Source organism: Microtus oregoni, unplaced genomic scaffold (assembly GCF_018167655.1).
Source record: "Microtus oregoni isolate MIOR12 unplaced genomic scaffold, Mior012 000049F_ref0000343, whole genome shotgun sequence".
Lineage (NCBI taxonomy): Eukaryota > Metazoa > Chordata > Mammalia > Rodentia > Cricetidae > Microtus > Microtus oregoni.
In genome coordinates, this window is record NW_024543223.1 from 4,211,241 (window position 1) to 4,236,663 (window position 25,423).

Consider the following 25,423-nt stretch of genomic DNA (forward strand, 5'->3'; position numbering starts at 1 on the left):
TGGGGTGGGGGGATTTGTGTAGAAGTAGTGTTGTAAGGAGAGCTGCTTGTTTGTTCCTGACTTCTCAGCCCCTAAATAATCACACAGAAACTGTATTAATTAAATCACTGCTTGGCCAATTACTTAAACATATGGCTAGCTTTCTCTTACATCTAGAATTAACCCATCTCCATTATTTTATATTTTACCATGAGGCTCGTGGCCTACTGACAAGGTTTGATCATGTTTGTCTCTGGTGACAGCTCCATGGCTTCTCTCAACTCCGCCCTTCTTTCTCCCAGCATTCACTTTAGTTTTCTCTGCCTAGCTCTACTCTACCCTATCATGCCAAGCCAGTTTCTTTATTAACCAATGGTATTCACAGCATACAGAGGGGAATCCCACATCAAACTAATATATCCGTTTCTTTCTTAAGCATTGTTCTTGCTTTTGCTTCTTCTGTTCTGTTTGGTTAAATGCCAGGCAGTGAATAGAGAACACTGGTCTTACTCTATTACCTGTTAGTGACTTTGGCAAGTTGACTACATATATTCTCTTATTTTGGGTAGTCAAATAGTACCTTGTCTCAGACTGGAGAGGCTGAGAAATCCAATAGTTGGTCTATCCACAAGACTGGATAGATGTCTTGGCAGTCTCAATTTGGTACTAAAGGATTGCTGAAGAGCTGCTGATATTCAGTTAGTGCCGGAATCCTGAAGAAATTGGTTCTAATTCTGGATGGAAAATTTATTTGTTTGTTTGGTTTTTTTCCCTGAGTTTGTTCTCATTGGTGAGTTAGCTCTGGTTGCTTCCCGTGGTTGTAGATGTATTTGGTGTTGACTGTTCCACAGAGGTTGAGAAGTCAAGTGATAGTCCTCAGCTCAGGTTCTTCTGTTACTTTGATCTTAGGTTTGCCTTCCTGCTGAACTGTTGATCACCTTCTAGTCTTCCGCTATCACTTGTTAGTGATAGCACTTGAGCATCTAAATCTAGTTTGATTTTTCCAAATGTTTTGAATTTTATAGTCATAATCGTATAGTATTCATTCATTGTAATTGAGATTTGTTGCTGTGTACTAGTCATCTTCATAATACATTATATATATATATATAATAGATTTTAGCTTCCATATTTTGCTGTTAAAGATTATTCTCTTGGAGCACACAGTAACAAACTTCTTTCTGTAGATAGATGGAAGGAGTTCCTGAAGTATATTTAGAAAAATAGTTTGTCTCTAAAGTCAAGTATCATATTTTCTTTTGTTGTTATTTTGTTTATTGCTTTTTGATACAGGATTTCTCTGTGTGGCCCTAGTTGTCGTGGAACTTGTTCTGTAGACCAGGCTGATCTCGAACCTACAGAGATGTGTCTCTCAGTGTTAGGATTAAAGGCATATGCCACCATACTCAGCTTGAGAATCTTAAAAGTTACTGTGTTCTCTAGTCCACAAGTGTTAATATGATTCTTTGAACTTTTTTCTTTAAATTTATTTATTTTTATTTTTATATGTATGTGTGTTTTGCCTACACATGTATATCGATATACCACTTTCCTCCCTGGTGTCAGCTGAGGCCAGAAAGACAATTGTAGGCCACCATCTAGATGTGAGTAAATGCTCTTGCTGCTTTGGCTCCAGTGTGCTAATGTTTTGTTAAGAATTATTATGTCTGTGTTTGTGAAAAATATTATTAGTCTGTAAATTTGCTTTGTATTGTTTTGGTGTCTTAGAATAAGTTAGGAAATTTTAAATGCTTTTAAAAAAAAGAATAAACTTGGAGCTGTGTGGTGGTAGCACATGCCTTTAATCCCAGCCCTCAGGAGGCAAAGGCAGGCGATTCTCTGTGAGTTCAAGGCCAGCCTGGTCTACAGAGCCAGTTTCAGGACAGGCTCAAAAGCTACAGAAAAACCCTGTCTCGAAAAATAAAACAGAGAGAGACACGGGGGTGGAGGGGCGTGGGGCGGAGAGAGAATAAACAAGGAAATGTTTCTTGTTAATTTTCAGGAAGTTCGGGTAGAATTTGTATTATTTTTTCTATAAGTAGTTGTTAGAATTCTGTTGTGAAGCTGTGTTCATGTGAAGTTGCCTTTTTGGGACTGGTTTGTAACAGTTAATTTATTTGTTAGATGTTATTTATTCTTTTGCTAGAGATGCTAGCTTCTGTCTATAACAAAATTTGCCTATATTTTGTTAAGCGTATTGACATTAGTTACCCAGACTATCCTTTTATTTTTATTTTGTAAGATCTCTTGTATGTTTTGTCTCAGTTTCTTTTTCTGTTGCTATAATTAAATATTCTGACAAACGCAACTTAAGGGAGAAAGAATTTATTTTAGCTCACAATTCAAGGCACAGTCCATCATGGGGAAGTCAAGGCATCAGGAGTTTGAAGCAGCTGGTCACATGACACCCACAATAAAGAGACATGGGGGGAAGGGAGTTGGAGAGATGGCTCAGTGGTTAAGGGTACTGGCTGCTCTTCCAGAGGACTCAATTCTTAGCACTCGGCATGATAGCTCACAGCTGTCTGTAATACCAGTTCTAGGGTATCTGACACCCTCAGACATGAACGCAGGCAAAACACCAGTGCTCATTAAATTAAATTACATTTAAAGAAAGAAGAAACAGAGGGATATATGCATCCTAGTGTTTAGCTTACTTTGTCTGTTTTATATAGTTAAGAAGCACATTTAAGTAGTAGTGCCATCCACTGTGGTCAGGTCTTCCCACCTCAGTTTTTAAAATCAATATTCCTGCACAGTCTTGCCCAGAACTACCTCCCAGGTGATTCTAAATCTTATAAAAGTGACAGTTGAGATTAACCATCAGTTCTCCTCCCCTTCTCCTCCCCTTCCCTCCCTCCCTCCCTCCCTCCCTCCCTCCCTCCCTCCCTCCCTCCCGTCTTTGCTCCCTTTCTTAGATTATATTTATTTTTTAAATTACATGTCTGTGTTGGTGTGTGTGTGTGTGTGTACACATACATGTACATACCTGTAGAGGCTGGAGGCATCAAATTCCCTAGAGTGGTTGTAAGTTGACTGATGTCAGTGCTGGGATCCTATCTTTAGGCAAACAAATTAAACACACTTCTGAATGATCCATGAGTCACAATAAGGCTACTTCTAAAACATTTTCAGGTCTGGGACTAGAGAAATGGCTCGAGAGTTAAGAGTACTAGCTACTTTTCCAGAGTACCCAGGTCCAGTTCCTAATAAACATCTCTAACTCCAGTTCGAGGGGATCCTATACCCTCTGCTGAGCTCCAGTGACTATCAGGCACATATGTGATGTGCAGAAATACATGCAGACAAAACACTCATACACATAAAATTGCACACATACATTTTGAGGAGTGGAGGAGATAATTCAGTGGGTAAATGTGTTTGCCTCTGCCTGTCTTTTTTCTTTTTCTTTTTCTTTCTTTTTTTTTTTTTTGGTGCTTGGCATCAGCAAAGGTTAGCAGTAAGCAAGTGGAAGCTGCAACAAAACTTTTCCCTCTAGTGTTAACAGTATTTGTTCAGGCCTGACATATTGGTATTTCTCAGCCCTTGTTAGCTACCATTGTTACTACCTGTGGTCTCAAAAAACTTTACATCTCAAGCTTTTCACTCATTCTTTTTCTGTTTCCCTGTCTCTGTTGCTCTTCTTGTCCTGGCTCTTGAACTGTTTAGCTGCTACCTGTTGACTGAGTTTTTCTGTCTCGCCCAGTTCCCCAGCCCTGTTCCCGCAATTGTTAAGTCCAAAGAAATCACACACAAGTCTCCATTAATTATAAACTGATTGGCCCATTAGCTCAGGCTTCTTATTAACTCTTATAACTTATATAGCCCATTGTTCTTTTTTTTTTTTTTTCGAGACAGGGTTTCTCCGTAGCTTTTGGTTCCTGTCCTGGAACTAGCTCTTGTAGACCAGGCTGGCCTCGAACTCACAGAGATCCGCCTGCCTCTGCCTCCCGAGTGCTGGGATTAAAGGCGTGCGCCACCACCGCCCGGCTAGCCCATTGTTCTTATCTGTGTTAGCTACATGGCTCAGTATCTTTTACAGCGAGGCAGTCACATCTTGCTGCTTCTGTGGCTGGGCAAGGACTGCAGAGGAATGGGCTTCCTTCTTCCCAGAATTCTCCTGTTCTTATTGACCCACCTCTACTTCCTGTCTGGTTGTCCCGCCTATACTTCCTGCCAGCGTTTAAAATATAATTGACAGAGTACAGACCATGGTTCCACACCAGCTAGCTACCTCTTCACCTTTCAGGCAGGTGTCTGTCTGACCTCTTCCACAACTTACCCATTATTCTACCACCATTGTTATACTTATGTCTGAGTATAAAATATATATATATATAATATAGCCCAGGAAGGGGTATTTGGACCAGTCACACTATTGTCTCATAGCCCCATCACAGCAGTTCCTCTGAAGTCCACCAGGGGAAGTGGTGGAAGGAATAATCTAGAGTTCATAGAGATTCGTGAGAGCAAATAGTCTCATGCAGCCTATTTCAAACAGCGCTGGCTAAGACTGTGTCTTCAGACTGCACAGACAGGCAGTCAGCTGCAGTCCGTTTAGTTGTCTGAAGACCTCTTTGGAGTGTTCAGAACAGCTAGTGTAAAGTTAGTCTAGCTGGCTGACTGACAGTCTTTTTGCTCAAGGTAGCCTGGGCAACATGGGAGAGCCCAACAGCTATGAATTTAGGAAGTCAAATTGTTACATTCCCTAGCATCTCTTTTCATTTATGGGAAAACATGCGTCAGGATTGTTTACAATCCAGGGATGAATGCACACCCCTCTAATTCTAGCACTCAGGAGACAGAAACAGGTAAATCTCTGTTTGAGGCCAGCCTTTCTACATAGTGAATTCCAGGACAGCCACAGCTATATAGTGAGACCCTGTCTCAAACATACACAGACATACACACAAAGATTGCTTACAAATGCAATTTCATTATATTATTTATATATTTAGATTATTATTTTGAGACATGATCTTACTTTATAGCTCTGATTGGTCTGGAACTTACTGTGTAGATGAGGATGGCCTTAAACTCAGAGAACTGCCTGCTTCTGGGATTAAAGGAATGTGCCATCATACCCAGCCACAAATACAGTTTTAAAGAATTTATCATTAGCACTAAGTGATTTTAAAAAAATATTTTTATTCAACGCAATGTCCATCAAAATCCCAGCAAAATTCTTCAAAGACCTCGAAAGAACGGTACTCAACTTCATCTGGAAAATGAAGCAAATAAAAGAACTTCTGGAGGCATCACAATCCCTGACTTCAAACTCTACTACAGAGCTACAGTACTGAAAACAGCCTGGTATTGGCATAAGAACAGACAGGAGGACCCATGGAACCGAATAGAAGACCTAGATATTAATCCACACATCTTTGAACACCTGATTTTTCATAAAGAAGCAAAAAATATCAAATGGACAAAAGAAAGCATATTTAACAAGTGGTGCTAGCATAACTGGTTATCAACATGTAAAAGAATGAAAATAGACCCATATCTATCACCATGCACAAAACTCAAGTCCAAATGGATCAAAGACCTCAACATAAAGTTTTATAGAAGAAAAAGTGGGAAGTACTCTTGAACGCATTGGCGCAGGGAACCACTTCCTAAATATAACCCCAGCAGCACAGACACTGAGAGAAACAATAAATGGAACCTCCTGAAACTGAAAAGCTACTGTAAAGCAAAGGACATGCACGGTCAACAAGACAAAACGACAGCCTACGGAATGGGAAAAGATCTTCACTAACCCCACGTCAGACAGAGGTCTGATCTCCAACATATACAAAGAACTCAAGTATTGGTCACCGAAAGAACACATAATCCAATAAAAAAATGGAGTACAGACCTAAACAGAGAACTCTCAACAGAGGAATCTAAAATGGCTGAAAGACACTTGAAATGTTCAACATCCTTAGTCATCAGAGAAATGCAAATCAAAACAACTCTGAGATTCCATCTTTCACCTGTTAGAATGGCCAAAATCAAAAACACTGATGACAGTTTATGCTGGAGAGATTGCGGGGGAAAAGGGAGCACTTCTGCATTGTTGGTGGGAATGTAACCCCTTTGGATGTCAGTGTGACAATTTCTCAGAAAATTAGGAAACAACCTTCCTCAAGACCCAGTAATACCACTTTTGGGTATATATCCAAAGGATGCTCAATCGTGCCACAAGGACATGTGCTCAGCTATGTTCATAGCAGCTTTGTCATAGCCAGAACCTGGAAACAACCTAAATGCCCCTTGACCAAAGAATGGATAAGGAAAATGTGGTACATTTACACAATGGAGTACTACACAGCAGAAAAAAAAATGACATCTTGAATTTTGCAGGAAAATGGATAGAGCTATAAAACATTATTTTGAGTGAGGTAATCCAGACACAGAAAGACAGTTATCATATGTACTCACTCATAGGTGGTTTTTAAACATAAAGCAAAGAAAACCAGCTTACAAACCACAATCCCAGAGAACTTAGACAACAGTGAGGACACTAGGAGAGACTTACGTAGACCTAATCTACATGGGAAGTAGAAAAAGACAAGATCTCCTGAGTAAATTGTCTCAAAAAAAAAAAAAAAAGAAAAACAAAACCAAAAAATTGGGGGATAGATGGATACACACATATATATGTTTGTGTGTATATATACCATATATGTGTGTACACTATATATATTTTTTAAAGTTGCAGAGACAAAAGAGGTAAGCACAAATGAGGATTATGATTAATATGAGAATTTTTATCTCACTCTTTTTATGTATATGCACATACATGTTCCTGTGTGCATGCTTACGTGCATTCACAGGCTACAGGTTGACATTGTGTGTCTTCTCCAATTTACTCAAAACTTAAGGGTCTCTCACTGAAGCTGAAGCTCACTCATTTGGTTAGTGAATGTACTTCAGGGTCTTCCTGACTCTAACTCTCCAGTGGTAGGATTAAGGCATGTGCCACTGGTCTTAGCTTCTTACTTTGGGGCTTTGGGGCTTTGGGCACAGGGTAGAACTCAGGATCTCATGCTTACATAGTGATCACTTTACTGACTGAGCCATTTTTCCTTTTGTCAGAATTCATAATCATTAATGTTAGCACTTAATAATCTTTAAAGTGATCACTAAAATTCTATGTTTGTATGAATATATGTATGTATGTATGTGTGTGTATGTATGTATATATATGTCTGTCTGTTTTCTATGTACCCATTCACCTCAAGGATACTACATATTGTTAAAGTGGAGGAGGATGCATAAATCCCTCTTGTTGTTTCAGTTATTGTGTAAAGTAAATGTTTAAATTCACCCTAAATTACTTGGGGAAGTTACCTGATTTTGAAAAGGAAATAACTTTCTCAACATGGAGAGAATGGAAGTCTTGACCTTCACTCCTGCTTCAAACCAACTGCAGTCTTGATTTTGGTCTCTTTTTGCCAAGGTAATAGTTTTGCTGTCTCAGAATTTGCTTTGTTGAATTCATGTTTTGTTCTTGACATTTTAGTCTTTGATCAGCATGGTGGCAGGCAGGCAGGCAGGCAGGCAGGCAGGCATGGTGCTGGAACAGTAACGGAGAATTACATTCTTTTCTTTAAGATGAGTCAGAGAGGCTCACCTTAGTTTTTTCTTTGTTTGTTTTTTAAGCAGTGCTTAACACCTGCCATCTTCCCACAGAGGTAGGTCCTGGTTATCTTCCTCATTTGTTTCTCTTGGTCTCTACTGTCCTCATTAATTTCCCATTTTGATTGTCTAAACTCTCATCAAAATACATCCCAAGGCTTATCTAGCCCAAAAGCTCAAAACGCCTACATTCCTCACACAAAGGCACGTCGAAGGCCTTTGAATCACAGAGTCAGGTTTATCATAGCAGTGACCCTTGCTTTTCTTGTTAATCACTCTAATAAAATACCTAACAGAAGCAGCTTGATGTAGGGGCTTATTTGAACCCACAGCTTGAAGATGCAATCTATGATTGTAGGGAAAATACAGTGACAGAAGCAGTAGTCTATGTTGGTGGGAGCTTACCATGCATCTTGTTCACAGCTTTGTAGAAGCAGGAAGATGGATATTGCAAATTGCACATTGTCCATTGGATTTTGTCTCATTTTTTAAAATAGTGTTCAGTTTGGACAGAACCTGAGATTCAGCCTAAATAAGTACTGTAAGGTGCTATATTCAGGATTTAATATATAGTTACTCTTAGCCTTATCCCTTCTCACTAAGAAAAGTCACTTTAGTTTGTGGACAAGTAAGTGTTCATGCACAGTGTGAGCAGGTACACACACACACACACACACACACACACACACCCCTTCTGTTGCAGTGTTGAAGACAAAAACATGAGAAAGTAAGAAAAGTCAAGATTTCATATAGCAGTTTGTGAGAGAAGAGATTAACCATGGTGGTTAGGTTGGTGTGCCAAGCAGAACTTTACCAGCAGTCAGTAAATACATCTTAATGTACATCTTAACACAAGAAACTACCCAATGGTGGGAGATCATCACATACTCAGATCTGTGAAGTGAGCCCTGAAGACCCGTCATGGTAATTCTCAAAAGCAGCCAAGTCTTTGCAGCTGAAGGAACAGACTCCAGAAGAAACCAACTTAGAGGATTTGATTATTCCCTGCTAGAGAACAGAGGCGCCTCAGGGTGCTATAGGCCCAGTTGGGTGCTATTAAAACTCCTCTCACTGGAGAGAGCATGTTGTTCAGTCTCTGTCTCTTTAAGGACAAAACTGTCTAGTTATATGAACAGGGGAGGAAATACACAAGAAGCCTGGGAGTCCTTTCACTGTCTTACCATCCTCTGCCCATTCTTGAACATTGTATCTGTTACTTACACAGGTGACGTGTGTCTATTCATCATAGAGTATGGCAGAGTTGGATGTTGAATTTAGTGGCCAAAAATATTTAAGTTAACAAACAGAAATACCAAAAATGACTTGCTGACTTGATTGTCTTCTGTGGGTAGGGCATCTCTTTGTTTGAGCCCTGAGTTATAGAACTCTATCAGACCATCAGAAGGCATACCAAAATTAGTTGATGAACACTATAGACAGGAACAGGTACAGTAGTGACACAGAAGCAGAACTTTGTCCCAGATAACATGGAAGGCTTTGGTAGCCTTCCATGCATTCCCAAGTAATTCAGAAGTGAACAGAAGGTTTTATGCAGGGGAGCTCCATGGACACTCTCTGCTGCTGTTTGAGAGTGGATAAAGGCAAGTGGAGACTAGTAGAGAGCCTGGCAGTCACCAGGTGAGAGATGACAGAGGCTTCTACTGAGTGTCGGGGTGTGAATGTGCTAGTTTGAGGTGAGGGTGGAAGTGAGCATAAGCTAGGAGAGGATAGTCAGCCTTGTACACTAAGTGGCTGTCCTACTGTTTAGGAACAGCCATGTGATTCATCACCAGTGTCAAGCTGTGCTGCCCACTTATCTCTATACACTTCCATGATGGCAATCATACTTTATACTTTGTTGGAATCATCTCATTTTCAGGTTTCAAATCTAGTGTACATAAAAACCTGACTGTTTCACCTAATTCAAAGTTTCTCCTACAGCTTTTGTGGACATGGTAGGGATCACTGTGATAGAGGCTATGTCCATACCCTTCTCTATTCTACCAGGGTGGAGAAGGGGGCCTGGGGAAGATACATACAAGGTCTTGGTTCTTGTCAGACTATCTATGGCTTTTTGGCTACAAGTTTCTTGCTCTAGGTTATGTATGGCTGGACTGCAATAGCAGGAATAATATACACTTGATGTCTGACCTATGCCAGGTATTTTCCCCTGGTCTGGAGGCTAGACTGAAGGATGCTTAACTGTGCCTTCTCATTGTGCAGCACCTCTTTGTGTGGGTTCTTTGCGGATGAATGCTCCTCCTCTTATGGTAGTGACAGTGCAATTCCCTGTTCTATCTGCTAGACAGAAAGCTCTTGTGCTTTTCCACTTCAGAGTCTGATATGTGCCCGACTTTGGAGCTCTTTAGCCTTGAGGTGTCTGCTCCTTGTTCAGCAGTATCCTAAGATGGTATAAAGTTGTATGTGTATGTGTGTGTGCACACTCAACCCCTTTAGGCTTTCTCAGTACTTTGCACCTGATCAGGTTGAGGAGCACCTTAGTGTATAGGAGGTACATTTCTTATATCTGGCCCTCTCCCTTCAAGAACTTATGCCGTGCCTCAGTTCTTTTCTTTCTCGATGTTAGAATGTTGTCACAGCAGGCTGCCTTCTGCTCTGGACTCTGAGGAGTCTATTCCAGTGCTCTAACCTACTTTGTTCTAGAGTGTTCTTAGGCCTCCTTGTTGGTGGTCAGAGCAGACAGCATAGGTTCTGGGACCACTGCCACTGTTTGTCAGGCTGTTGTGGGCATATCACACCTTAGAGGTGCCTGTTGGGATCATCATATGCTGATTAGGGCACTGGAAGTCAAGATTATTTATTTGTCATCTCTCTCTCTTTCTCTCTAATAAAATCTGGCTGAGCAGTGGTGGCACATACCTTTAATCCCAACTCTTGGGAGGCAGGCAGATCTCTGTGAATTTGAGGCTAGCCTGGTCTACAAAGTGAGTTTCAGGACAACCAGGTCTACACAGAGAAACTCTTTCTCAAAAAACCATAAATAAATAAGCAAATAAATAAAATTAATTTATAGAACCTTCATCTGGTGATGGATGGAGATAGAGACAGAGACCCACACTGGAGCACTGGACTGAGCTCCCAAGGTCCCAATGAGGAGCAGAAGGAGGGAGAACATGAGCAAGGAAGTCGGGACCACGAGAGGTGCACCCACCCACTGAGACAGTGGGGCTGATCTATTGGGAGCGCACCAAGGCCAGCTGGACTGTGACTGAAAAAGCATGGGATAAAACCGGACTCTCTGAACATGGCGAACAATGAGGGCTGATGAGAAGCCAGGGACAATGGCATGGGGTTTTGATCCTACTTAATGTTCTGGCTTTGTGGGAGCCTAGCCAGTCTGGATGTTCACCTTCCTAGATATGGACGAAGGGGAGGACCTTGGACTTTCCACAGGACAGGGAACCCTGACTGCTCTTTGGACTGGAGAGGGAGGGGGAGAGGAGGAGGGGGAGGGGGAGAAGAGTGGGAGGAGGGGGAGGGAAATGGGAGGCTGGGAGGAGGCAGAAACTTGTTTTTTTTCCTTTTCTCAATTAAAAAAAAGAACTGATTATTAAAAAAAATTAATTTAAAAAAATAAAATCTATTGGATGTTTTTATGTAATAGTAAAAACCATTGGAAGTAAGAAAAACATTGATCCAGACAGAACCTGGAGTTTATTGCCTATCGAGTGTGCGGCACACTGAGGCAAGAAAATCTGGGCTGTATAACGAGCTCAAGGCCAGCCTGTGCTGCTGTGTAGTAGACTTTGTCACTTGTTAGTTCCCTTTGACTCCCCAAAAAAGTTTGCTATAGATTTCAGTGTCTGTTGTAACATTTTTTTAGTAGGCATTTTGTTTTGGAGACAGCATCTCTGTATGTAGTTTTGACTGTTCAAGAAGACCAGACTGGCCTCAAACTAGCAGATCCAACTGCCTCTAACCTCCTGAGTACTGGGATAAAGGTCATTATACCTAGTTCTATAAGGGATTTTTTAAAAAGTCAATAGACGTCTGATATCATAAACATAACTGGTCTGTTGTATTTTATTTTTAAAGCAGAGTCAAGATTTTCTTCTTCACTCATCACTTGGGAGCTCCCAGCCTGAAGCCAGTGGTGCTGGGAGGCTGGCCCTAGGCACACAGACAATGACCTCTTCAGGGCTAGGCACCACACCCTCAGATGCCTGCTCATGTGAAGCCTGCAGTGAGCGCAGGTATGTATTGAATTGGTTGTGCTGCTTATACTGGTGTGACGGGGTATCTAGGAAATAGAGGAAAGCGCCTTAGACATGGGGTTCTTTTAACAAATAACAGTACCTTTTTGGCATACCCCTGAAAGTAGGACATGGTCTTGCTATTATGAGGAAAGATATACAGAAATACAAAAATCCCTGCCTTGCGGGACTAAACAGAAGGAAGTTGGGCCTCAGAAAGAGGAAAGTGGGAGAACTCTTAGAATTTAAAGAAAAATTAACTCTTATTTCATGCCAAAATCCCAGCACTTGAGAGGCGAGGGGAATCTGTGTTCCAGTGCAGTGCAGACAGGGCTACATAGCAAGATTTTTATCTCAAGATAAAGAATATTAATTAAAAAAGGAAAATGAGTCTAAGGTGAGAATAAATAAATGGGTATGGAGGTGGTGAAACTCATGATGGAAGCTGCTAGGGGTTGAAGGAAGAAGAGGCCAGGACCTGATAAAAAAAAGCTGTACTGCTGGTCTGGGACAGCCTGACTGATAGAATCAAGTGAGCACCAAATAGTGGAAAGCAAGGGCTCTGTGTGCCATCTGGAGTCAAAGTATGGAAATGGGGTATACCTTGTGGCAAGTAGGTAGACTGCCTCTCTTAACTCTACTGGTTTCTATGTTATCACAGAGACATCTCAGCAGAGACAGACCGGGAACCGCAGCAGCTTCAAAACTATTGGTCAGAAGTACGCTACATGGTCCGATGCATATACCGCCAGGCGGGTACCCCACTGGCAGAAGACCAGGACCAGTCTCTGGTTCCCGACAAAGAAGGAGTGAAGGAGCTTGTGGATAGGTACAGGTTGCCCCTTCATGTTACAGCCCCATCCCATCCCTGCCCTCCCATCTGCCCATGGAGCCTCAGTGCTTGTCCTGAGTAAAGCTCAGTTAAACTTTTTGAGCTCTTGGTACAGCTCAGGTCTTCAGCAGACAACTGACCAGCATGAGCCTTCTGGGTAAATTGTTGCAGGTTCTTCTGTTTCTAAGTTGAGATATTTCTGTTATGTATTAAGACTGACAGTAGCATAGACAGGATTCCAGAGTCCTGGTTGTCCAGGTGATGCTGGATACTTTCATAATCACTGTTGGATTTGTAGCTCAGGCAGAAAGGCAGAGTATTCCTGTCCACTGAAGCACTATGAGATAGGATTGCTTGTGAAGGCACTTACCTTATGAGGTTCGCAGCGGCTGCCCTCATAGGGAATGGCTCCTGCCTAGCATCTGTTCTTCAGCAGGCTCCTTCCCAGGGACTGACAGAAAGTGGGGTGGGTGTCACTTTTGTTTTTCTTTACAACTTAAGTGTGCCTTTTTTTCTCCCTGATTTTTGAAATGTTCCAAATAAAGGCAATAGATATAAGCCTGATATTTCATGGATTGGTTCTCATTTTGTTTTTTTCATATGTGTTGATTGCATACTTTTGAAATCTTACAAAGCCACAGTTGCCATACATTAGATTATATCAAAGAAGCAGGGGCATTGACTGGTAAAAAGCATTGTGTTCAGGATTTCACATATTGTCTACTTAGTGCTATATGAGACAGTTCCAAGTGGTAAGTGCCTTTAAAAGTTTCCTAGTTAATGGCACATGAAACCTATGACATCTCAGACCTTTCATGCTACATCTGTGATGTTTTAGAACAGTATCAGCATCTATGAACACGTGTGAATGATTGGTTGGTTGAACTACTTGCAATGTCTTTTTCCCATAAGAAATCAGTTTGCATGAGCTGGAGAGAGATTGCTTAGTGATTAGAAGCCCTGACTGCTCTTGCAAAGGACTTGGGTTTGTTTCCTAACACTCACTTAGTGGTTCATAGCTGTCTATAACTCCAGGTCCAGGAATCTAATACCTTTTTCCTTGGGCACCAGACACACATGTGGCATATATACATGCAAGCAAAACTCAATACATATTTAAAAAAATAAACCTTATTATAAATAAAAAAAAATCTGTTCTCAAAAGTATCATTTGATTTTTCCCTTAATTTATAAGATACGAAAATGAACAAAGAATCAAAATGCTTCTAATTTTACTGCACTGAGAAAACTATAAGGAGGTGTCTGCAGGCTTCCTTTTCTAAGAGTTTGTATGTGTTTGGTATATGCACGTGAGTGTGTAGATGTGTATATGTTCAGGGAGGGCAGGGTGTCTTCTGTTGCTTTCCTTCTTGTTGCCTTGAGATAGGGCTTTTCACTGAATTAGAAGAGCCCACTGTTTTGACTGTCCTGGTCGGCCACAATGCTTTGGATAGCCACCCCTTTTCAGCTAGACTGGGTGCCAGCAAGTTCTCAGAAATTACTTGGCTCCACCTCCCAATGGTGAAGTGACAGACATGCTCAGGGACACCTGGTCTTTTACTGGGTTACTGGGCTTTGAATTCAGGTCCTGTGTTTGCAAAGCAAGTGCTCTTACCCACTAAGCCTTTTCCTCAGCCCTGTGGTATTTTGAGTTCAATTACTCCATGCTCATTTGAATCTTGTTTCACTGTCCTTTAAACATAGGGAACACATTTTCTTAAAATTATTGCCAGACTTAGTGACATATACCTTTAATCCCAGCACGGAGAAACTAAGGCAGGATTATAAATTTGAGGGTAGTCTGTGCTTTATAGCAAGTTCAAGGCTGTCTCAGCTGCATAGTAAGATCCTGTCTCCACAAAACAAAGGCTTGGGTAGCCCAGTGGTAGAGCTGTTGCATAGCATGTGAAAAACCTGGGTTTGTTCTCTAGTAATGGGGCAAAACCCCCACTATATTTTAATGTTACAAAAGTTAATACATCTTTTTGAAATGTAGCAGTCATAGTGAGAATCCTGTCATTTTATTTTCTCTGAACACATTGTATCCATGGCTCTTCATATTTATCACCTTGTACATTGTACACGAGGGTTTACCCATTACCTTGCAGATTGTATACATAGCTTTACATCCTACCTTGCACAGTTTTGCTTGACTCTTTATCTTTTACAACTTAAGTGATATGTAACCTTAGGGAACAGGAGGGAATGAAGAGGTGGCTTAACAGTTAAGAGTGCTTGCTGCTGTTGTAGGGGACCTAGGTTTGTTTCCCAGAACCTACATGACAGCTCATAACTGCCTATATCTCTCAATCTGAATCCAGGAGGAAACAGTGCCCTTTTCTGGTTACCCTTGGCTCTGGCATGCACAAGGTGCACATAAACTCAGGCACACATACATACTCATATAAAAATAATAAATACACCTATTTATTTATTTGTTTATCTATTTATTTATTTATTTTGGCTTTTCGGAACAGGGTCTCTATAGCTTTGGAGCCTGTCCTGGAACTAGCTCTTGTAGACCAGGCTGGCCTCAAACTCACAGAGATCTGCCTGCCTCTCCTTCCCGAGTGCTGAGATTAAAGGTGTGAGCCACCATCGTCTAGCTTAATTTTTTTTATTTACTGTTTTATTTTATTTTGAGACAAGATTTCATCACGTATGTCTAGCCTGGAAATTGCTGTGTAAACCGGGCTTGTCTTGAACTTGTCAGACCTTCTTGCCTCAAGTACTGGGATTAAAAATGGTCCACAACACCTAATTTTTTTTTTCATGGAACAGATAGCAACTATGCTTTTCTCTTTAGATTTAATGTGGCAGCCAAAGATGGAAGAATTTGTTGTTTAAAACTTACTTAATATATTCTACAACAGCCACAGAGCTCAGCTGGTTCTTCATAGTGACATGTTCCAGTAGATGTTTTGGTTATTGCTTCAGTGGTCCTAGGCTTCCATCCAAAACAGTGGTTCTCAACCTTTCCAAAGCTGAGACCCTTCAATATAGTTCCTCATGTTATGGTGACTCCCCCATAAATTTATTTTTGTTGCTGCTTCATAACTGTAATTTTGTTACTTTTATGAATCATAGTATAAATATCTGTGTTTTCTAATGGTCTTAGGTGACCCCTGTGAAAGAGTCATTTGACACCCCAAAGAGGTCACTAGCCACAGGTTAAGAACCACTAATCTAGAGGCGTCTCAGAAATGTACCTTTGAAAGGAGCAGCAACTTTAACCATAGTAATGACAAATACTATAGAGCAAGTTTTAAAAATTGCATCACCTTGTTGCGTGATCCTATAATCCAGCATTAGGAGGCTGAGGAAGAAAGGTCATTTTTCTCAAAACTGTAAAAAGTATCACCTGTAAGTTTGGACAGAAATTCATTACCACTGTGACTAGTTAACAAGGATGCATTTCTTTGCTTTGTTGGTAATCTAAAAATAGAATGACCTTTGTTTAAAACGTGTTCTAATTGTAAAAATAACACGAGCTCATTTGTATGGTATACTGAGTTCATAGAAAGAAGAAAGGTAAACCTGACCCCATCCTCCAAACAGGTGTCACATCTGCTAGGACTGCAGCATGTCACTTTTTAAGTTCCACTCATTGTGTTGGCACCTGAGGCCAGCTCTCAGACACAGTAGAAGGGAGGCTTTTTACCTCTTGGTTGTAAGTTATAATACCTTAGGCTTAGGTCTTCTCTCGTGGACATGAAGTGAAGCAGAGTCCCTTATATAGGTTGCATAAACAGTGCAGTCAAAGGAAGCATTTGGGGGATGTCAGTTTTCCTTGAATTACCTTGTACTCCTACAGGTCATCACAAGAAAGGTGTTTAATAAAAGACACTCACTGACTTTTATAAAAACTGTCAGCTGACATGTGTAGACAATCATGGCTGAGTAGTGACTTTTTCTTTGTCTCTGTAGGCTCTGTGAGCGGGATCCCTATCAGCTCTACCAGCGGTTGGAGCAGCAAGCCCGGGAATATGTGCTAGAAATGAAGGTCCGCCTTCTCCGGCAGCTATCTGCTGCAGCGAAAGCCAAGGCACCATCTGGCCTGCAGGGCCCACCACAGGCACACCACTTTGTGTCTCTACTCTTGGAAGAGTATGGTGCCCTCTGCCAGGCTGCACGATCCATCAGTACATTTCTTGGCACTCTGGTGAGAGACCATGCCCGCTTCTTTCTTTGCTGTTGAGGTGAACTAAAGAACAAAATCATGTGATAGGGGAGGTGTATGCAGCCAGGGGACTGATTGTACGGTTAAGTTCTCCTTGCACGGTCATATACTCCTTTCCGCACAAGGTAGAAAGGGATTAATCTTAGCGCAATGGATTTTGCTGGCAGGTAGAAGCATTAAGAGAATTAATGTCCAGGAGCCACAGCATGGAAATCTTTTAGGGAAGACCTAAGCACTAGGAAGTGAGGTATTAGGATATGGAGGTGAAAACCATGGTGCATTAATAGGAAGTCCAAAACATTTTTGTTGTCTTGTGTTGGTGTTGATGTACTGCCACTGACTGGTGTTGCAGTTGATGCAAGGCACATGTAAAGACCTCTTGCTTGAATTTCTTCATGTGTGCAGCTAGCAGCAGTGCAGGAATGGGATGGGTTTACTGAAGCTGCCTTGCCTTTTCCTTACAGGGTTCTCACAGTTCTAGCAGGGCACATAAGTGAATCTCTGACCACCCCATTTCTGGGTGGACAGAAAGAGGCATCCTAGTGACAACCACAGAAGCTCCCTAGGCTGCTTCCCCGACCCATCAAGTGTGGTCCCTCCCCATCTCCCCCATAGTCTTCAAGTCTTCATCATTATTTCATCTGATTATTAAGTGACAATTCAGTGGGTGGGTTTTAATGCTTTCTTAGTGGTGGCCATGTTTTGAAGGAAAAGTTACAGTAACCATTGGTTCTTTATCTGGTTCTGATGTTAATGGGGCTCTCCAGAAAGGTTCATGTAATACTTGACAAGACATTGCAACAGCCTCAGACTATCCAGTTTCCCTGCCACAGTCTAACACTGTGCCAGGTAAGTACTTCCAAGAAGAGGCTTGTGAGACACATGTTTAGAGAAAATTGAGTGAGATGAGTAAGGCAAGCTGGACGTGAGGACCCTGGTAGTGGCAGTGTCCTGTGCACTCTCTTGTACATCTTGTACCTTTCAGCCCTCCTCTACCTCAACTTAGGACTCTGCCTATTCTAGACTTGGTTCAGAGCTGCTGCTCTAGAGAATCATGTACCTGCCCATATCCCTAGAGAGTACCAGCTATTGTTTTTTGTTTTTTTTTTTTAAGACCACATACTCTCCAGAAAGTGTTGTTGATATCCAGCCCTCCTCAGATGACTCCATCTTACAAAGTTAATAGAGTTTAACTTGAGCTTTTTGGTAGAATGATGGCCTAGTATCTACAAGGCTGGGTATCCCTAGACCTTCAAAAGTAGAACTTGGGGCAAATAAAGTAACACACCAAAATTAACCATTGCCAAAATCTTTGCATTTCAGTGTACTTCATTCAGAATAGAAGTATAACTTCATGTTTGATATTATACTTTTACTATCAAATATATCTTCATGCACTTACATACCACCAAAACTGAAAAATCCGTGACAGTTAAAACTTTTTTTTTTTTAAAAATTTCTTTCATAACTCATAGTCATTACCTTTATTCAGTACTTTCTCATCTCTTAGTAGTCTTTCTTACTCTTTTCTTCATGGTTTACTGTACCTATATGCACATTTGTTTATGTATATACATATATTGTTGGCTAGATTCTGCATATGAGAGAGAACATGTAGCCCTTTTCTTTCTTAATACGTATTTTAAGCCCATCCATTTTTTTGCAGATTGTTACTACTTTTTTTTCATAGCTAAATACTATGCAGTTATACATACATACATGCCAAATTTCATCGTCCAGTCATCTGTTGGTGGACTAAAATTAGGTTGATAGTAATTCTTTGCTGTAGAGAATGAAGCAGTAATGAATGTGGGAGCACAAATATTTCGATGGTAGGATATGAAATTCTCTGGGGATATGCCCAGAAGTGAAATAGCTGTGAAATAATTATTAACTTAGAATATAGAAATATTTTCTTGTTGTTTGACCACAGTTAAAACTTGAAAGAACAGCATGCAGCTGTGTGATCATGTTTTACATGTAAGAATATTCCTTTTGATAATACATGGCATAGACTACATACTCTGCAATATTTGTCCTCCAAGGGAAAAGCAGATAAGTTTAGAAATTTATATAAAAGAAGATCAAAGTTTTTAAAGATACAGCTAAGAAGGCATAAAAGGGAAGAGAGTACCTACTCCAAAACTTGAATCCTGACAACACCTGTTTGCAAGTTAACATTGACCCCAGGCATTTCTTCTGATCCTGGAATAGATAAAAGTGGGTCTCCATTTAATCCAGAGTGGCGTCAGTTAGCTTATAATGTCGGGCCCATAAGCGACTATCACCTGAGTACTAGAAGGAAAGCAAGAGCTATGCTTATCATGAGCCTAAATTTTTGTGATACACCTAAGAAGCTGGAAGTCACTTTTCAGTGGTCCAAGCTGTGTATAGGTAATATCTCCCCTCATATGAGATGTTTGCTGGTCCTTCTTTGTTTTTAAATGTAGGGTGTTCTGCCTCATGTATGTCTGTGCACCATCTTCATGTTTGGTCCAGGGTGGGGCACTGGCTCCCCTGTGACTGGAGTTATTAATTGAACTGCCATATGGGTGCTGAGAATCAAACTCAGGTCCTCTGGAAGAGCAGCCAGTTCTCTTACTTGTTGAGCCTTCACTCCAGCCCCCGTTTATTTGTTTGTTTTAAAATCAGAAAGTAAAGGTTGAAGACAATACCCCTGAGTGCAAGCAGAGATAACAAGCGACACACTGAAGATAGTGAATTTATAAAGTAACTGTGATTATTGTGTCTAAGGAAATAAAATATATTTAAATTTATGGATCAAGAATTAATATGATCACAAAGGATCATCTAGGTTTGACAGAAAATAAACTCAGAAACACTTAATCACACGTACACACATTCTAATAAACTCAGGAACACATAATCTCTCTCACTCTTTCACATATGCACAAATATACCACCTTTAATCCCAGAATTTAGAATGCAGAGACTTTATAAGTTAGATGCCAGCAGAGGTACATAATGAAGCCTTATCTCAAACAAAGGAAGGTCTGGGGATGTAGCTCAGTATAATGGGCTTGTTCAGCATATTCAAGGTCTAGAGTTAAATCTTTGGTAGTACAGAAGCAATGAGAAAGGAGACAAATAATAATAAAAATTAATTAATAAACCCCCCCAAATAGTCAGAGATCGAAAAGAGAATTAGTAAATTAAAAAGAAGTAAAGGAGCCCTGAGCTTTGTGTATGTGCCTCAAAAGGACACAGAAGTGGGGCACATCAGAGCAACATGGAAGATGTAGTGAGGAGCCTCTCACACTACTGACATTTCTAGGAAAAACTAGACTGAGAATACATGCAAAGGCTAAAACATCAGCGAGCAATCCACTCCAGAGGAGCTAGAGAGCACTGATGGGCTTTGGTAGCACTGCTGTGGGCTCCCAGCATGTCTTCAATAGCACTTGATAAGTTTGCTCCTGTTTTTTAGGAAATCAAAGCTCTTTCCTTGCCAGAGCGTTGCCAGTGAAGAATTTATTTGCAACTATCAGAATGAGCTTTGACAAAGACAGGCAAGAAAAACATTGTTCTGACTCAAATAATTTTTTTTTCTTTTTAAAAATGTTTTACATATTTGTGTGTTCATGCTTGTGTAGTCAAGGGGACAAATTGTAGGAATGATTCTCACCATGCGTGTTCCAGAGTTCGAACTTAGTTCATCAGGGTAGCACCCAGGCACTGTTACCAGCTGTGCCATCTTGACAGTCCTAGGTTTTAGGGTCCTTCCACCCCCTGTTCCATTTTCCTTTCTGAGCCCACCTACAACCCTTTTCTAGAGTTGGGGTAGGTAGGGGTTACCTAGAATGTACTAAGGTGGCAACCCATATTGCTGAAATTAGAGATTTGGTTTGATATGTTTTGACACAAGCAGGGAACGGTGACTCTTTACAAACAAGATATTGTAGGTCTGTGCAAAAGGTGGTAGAGCAGGGGGCATTCTTCAAGGAAGCTTTATATTTCCATCCACTCACTGCATCTTTTGTTACCTTTTTTTTTTTTCTTTTAAACTAGGAAAATGAACATTTGAAAAAGTTCCAGGTGACATGGGAACTGCATAACAAACACCTCTTTGAAAATCTGGTCTTCTCAGAGCCACTTCTCCAGAGCAACTTGCCAGCACTGGTGTCTCAGATCAGGTATTTTGTCTTGCCTTGGATTCTCTTTTCCTATGATCTTGTGTGTGTGTTCATGCCTGTAGACCACTATACATGGAAGTCCTTACAGGAAAAATAACAGGGCATAGAGAAAAAGATAGTTAGATAGAAAGCTCTAAACCTAAGATATAATACTTTTATATGTAATTTATATTTTATGTGTATGAGTGTTTTGTCTACATGAATGTCTGTGCATCACATGCTACAGTGCCTAAGGAGGCCAGAAGAGGGCATTGAGTTCTGGAACTGGAGTCACAGACAGTTGTAAGCTGCCATGTTGGTGATGGAGCCCAAACTCAGGTCTTCTCGAAGAGCAGCCTGCTGAGCCATCTCTTCAGCCCCCAGTTAAACTTTTATTTATTTATTTATTTTTGATTTTTCGAGACAGGGTTTCTCCGTAGCTTTTGGTTCCTGTCCTGGAACTAGCTCTTGTAGACCAGGCTGGCCTCGAACTCACAGAGATCCGCCTGCCTCTGCCTCCCGAGTGCTGGGATTAAAGGCGTGTGCCACCATCGCCCGGCTCCAGTTAAACTTTTTTTTTTAAATATTTTATTTATTTATTTATTTATTATGTATACAATATTCTGTCTGTATGCCTGAAGGCCAGAAGAGGGCGCCAGACCCCCTTACAGATGGTTGTGAGCCACCATGTGGTTGCTGGGAATTGAACTCAGGACCTTTGGAAGAGCAGGCAATGCTCTTAACCACTGAGCCATCTCTCCAGCCCTCCAGTTAAACTTTTAAATGATAAACCAGTGTAAATGCTATTCAGATGTAACACCATAATGCCTCCTCATAAAATAAATAAAAGCTCCTGCAAGCAGTGCTTGACCTTGACAGGTCTTGGTTCAGCCAGGGATCCTGTCAGGGTTCTTGCATTGTGGTGAAGGGAGGTGAAAGAGGAGGAAGAACGTGGGATTCAGAGTACCTTTGACTCCTAGGCTTAGATGTGCTTTTCCATGTTTGTAGAGTGCCTATGTCACTTTTCACCAAGATAACTGGTGGGTGATTCTCTGCTGTCACCAAGATAAGTGCACAAGAGCAGAACTCTCTAATGGACATTTGTTGGGGTGAAGTATGCTAAATAGAGGCATACAGTATGGGCATATGTTTGTTCTCCAGCCAGCCCCTCCTTCATCAGTCATTACTTAGTAGAGCTGAGTAGCTACCTCAGGATCATCTCTTCTTGATTTTGTTTCTTGTCTGTTAACCAAATAGAAGCATAGGCCCACAGCGTAAGCACACACTAATAGTAGCCACTTTTATTTGTCCTATTCAACCTTACTTTTAGAGAAAGACCACCTCAGAAGTAGTTGGTCAGCTCAAGGTGCTATGCAAACCTGGTATGCTTTTTGCAGATTTTTACCAGTTTCACTCAGACTTGATTTGCTTCCCAGCCATTCTTTCCGTGCCCACTCTTTTTTTTTTTTTTTTTTTTTTTGGGTTTTTCGAGACAGGGTTTCTCCGTAGCTTTTGGTTCCTGTCCTGGAACTAGCTCTTGTAGACCAGGCTGGCCTCGAACTCACAGAGATCCACCTGCCTCTGCCTCCCGGGTGCTGGGATTAAAGGCGTGTGCCATCACCACCCGGCCCATGCCCACTCTTAAAAAGCATTCAATACAGGACAATCAAGATGTTTCAGTGGGTAAAGGCACTTGCCACCATGCCTTAATGACCTGAGTTTGATTTCCAGAACTCACAGGGTGAAAAGAAAGAAGACTCCTACATGTTTGTCCTTTGATTTTCATGTGCTACCTATGGCACATGCACATGTGTTCACACCCATGCCTGTATACACACACACACACACACACACACACACAATCTAAAAAGTCAATAGCATCCAGATATTCTTAGAGAGTACACTACAATGGGACTATCTGACTGCAACTCTGGTGGAAGGAAAGGAAGCCAAACTTAACATGAAGAATGTTTTTGTCCAAGTTGTGAGGTTCCCTTGAATTCAATCATGCCTCCCTTGTGGCTAGAACAAGCCTCAGTACCTGCCCTTTGTTTCTTTTCCTGGTGAATATTGGATTTGACGCATCTGTCATCCAGTTATTTCCAGAGGCTGACAGAAACCATTTCTTTTCTGGGCACAAGTTTCAAATATTTTTATTTCTCACTGGGAATTACAGTCAGATTTCAAAGATGAACAGTATCCTAGTTTTAAATGTTCACTTTGGGGTTCACTCCCTCTTTCTCTAAGAGGAAATGAGGTTCAGGAAAGAGGGAAAGCAGCGTGCCCTCTAAGGAGACCTAGTCATTCCAGAAAATGCTGTCCTTTAAAAGGTGTGTCCCACCACACACTCACTTGTCAACCCCCAAAATGGTTTATACTTGAATTTCTAATGTATAAATATACATTTAATAACTCACATTTTTTTTTCACAAATTACTAATGAAATACGTACTTATGTAGGCCTACTTAGCTTGTAGAAAAATTATGGAGTGGGCCAGACCTGGTGGCTCATACCTGTAATCTCAGTACTTGGAAGGCAAAAGTAACTGGATCTTTGCGAATTCAAGGACAATCAGCCAGGGCTGTGTAGAGAGTCCCTGTCTCAAAATGGGGAGGGACAAATAGTTAATAATGTATAATACGGATATGAATTGTGCGAACACAAATGTAGCTTAATAGATTATGAGACAACAAACAGGCTATGGTCAATACTTAAGTTTATTTAATGTATCTTTTTGTATTACTTTGTTAACATACATTATTTTAGATGCCAGTCTGATCTGCATAAGGAATTTCAGGGCAGTCAGAGTTTTTATGGTAATACGTGTCACAAAAATATACAGCAAATGAGGGTGTGAGGGTGTTAGTGGATAAGCTTGAGGACCTGAATTTGATACCCTAGCACCCACATAAAAGTCTGCTATAACCTCCATTATTGAGTAGGAGACAAGTGAATTCTGTGTTTGCTGACCAATCGGTGTAACTGAAATTGTTGAACTCCAGGTTCAGTGAGAGATCTTATCTCAAACCAAAAAGACAGAAGTAACAGACTAAGACAGCAGGTCTCCTACTCTTCTGCCCTATTCAGCAAATGGTCTGACATACACAAAATAAGTAAACAGTCTGCTTAAAGGTTATCATTATTCATAGAAACTTAGTTCTTTCTGTTAGCTTGCTAACACTGACAGAATTATAAACTGCTGCAGGTATCAACTTCTAAAGAGGAAGGTTTATTTTGGCTCATAGTCCATCACAGAAGTTCTTGGCAAAGCAAAGCTGCTCACCTTGTGGAACTGCCAAACAGAGAAAGGATTCAGGAATAAAGTACATCAAGTTTCCACCAGTTCCTGATATGTAGCCCAGTAAACTCTGAACCCATATGTAGATTAGTCCGTTGGTGAAGTCAGAGCCCACATGATCCAGCCACCCCCAAAAGCCCTATGCTCTAGGAACTAAGTCTTCAACACAAGAACCTTTGGGAGATATTTCATATCCAAATCATAACATTTAAAAACAAAACGTGAGAAAGCTACTTGTTTTATTGGCCATTTTATTGGGACTATTTATATACCGTGTAATTTGTCCATTTAAAATTACAATTCAGTACCATTTTATTTAGTTTAAAAATTTTCTGATTAATACAAGTTTCACTATTTTATGTTTTAAAAACATTAATTTTATTCACAGTATTTGTAGCTAACGATGTATTTTAAAAAAATATTTTTCATGTCCCCAAACAGAAGTTCTCTGTTCCCCTTATCCTCTGAGAGTCTTTTTCTCTGAGTTCAACTGCTGTCTTGCCCTATTTTCCTGGCATCTTACCAATTAAAGAATCAGGCTGTTTGTCCTATAGAGGTGCTATGGGAATGCTCTAGCCATCTCCGTCCATCACCAGTGCTATCTGCAGGGTTCCTGTCGGTCCCACTCTTTGATTCAGATAGTGTTTGTAACTTGGAACAGCTAGAAATGGAGAAAGAACACTTGGGAAGAAAGGCAGGATAGAAGTTTATGGTATCTTAGTTACTTATTTGTTGCTGTGATAAAACACTACAACTAAGGCAACTTATAGAAGGAAGAGATTATTTGGGTTTAGAGTTCCAGAGACATAAGAATTCACAGTGGTGGGAAAGCACAGCAGCAGAAACAGGAAGCTGAGAACTTGCATCTCAACCATGATATAAAGCAGAGAGAGCAAACTAGAAGTGGAATGAGACTTTCAGTCTCAAAGCCTATCGGTCCCCACTAACATACTTCCTCAAGTAAAGCTGCACTGTCTAAACCTTTCTAAACAGCACCACCAACTAGAGACCAAGTGTTCAGATTATGGGGACAGTTCTCATTTAAACCACATGTGGGAATTGGTGTTTTGTTTGTTTGTTTGTTTAGTAGTTTTTGAAACAAAGTTTCTCCATGTATCCTGGCTGTCCTTGGACTCACCCTGTAGACCAGGCTGTCTTTG

General features: G+C 40.8%; 1 protein-coding gene across 4 annotated transcripts in view; it reads left to right on the forward strand.

Annotated features, from left to right (window-relative positions):
- Window positions 1–25,423, forward strand: part of LOC121436448 (protein FAM193A) — a 125,462-nt gene that overhangs the window by 42,225 nt on the left and 57,814 nt on the right. For 3 of the 4 annotated variants that reach the window (XM_041636370.1, XM_041636367.1, XM_041636369.1), the window contains exons 2-5: window positions 11,662–11,819; window positions 12,481–12,648; window positions 16,579–16,813; window positions 20,861–20,985. In XM_041636370.1, coding sequence (XP_041492304.1) covers window positions 11,752–11,819; window positions 12,481–12,648; window positions 16,579–16,813; window positions 20,861–20,985 — 596 coding nt within the window. In that variant the 5' untranslated portion in view covers window positions 11,662–11,751. The remainder of the gene's footprint in view (window positions 1–11,661; window positions 11,820–12,480; window positions 12,649–16,578; window positions 16,814–20,860; window positions 20,986–25,423) is intronic. The other variant, XM_041636368.1, reaches the window with a different exon arrangement.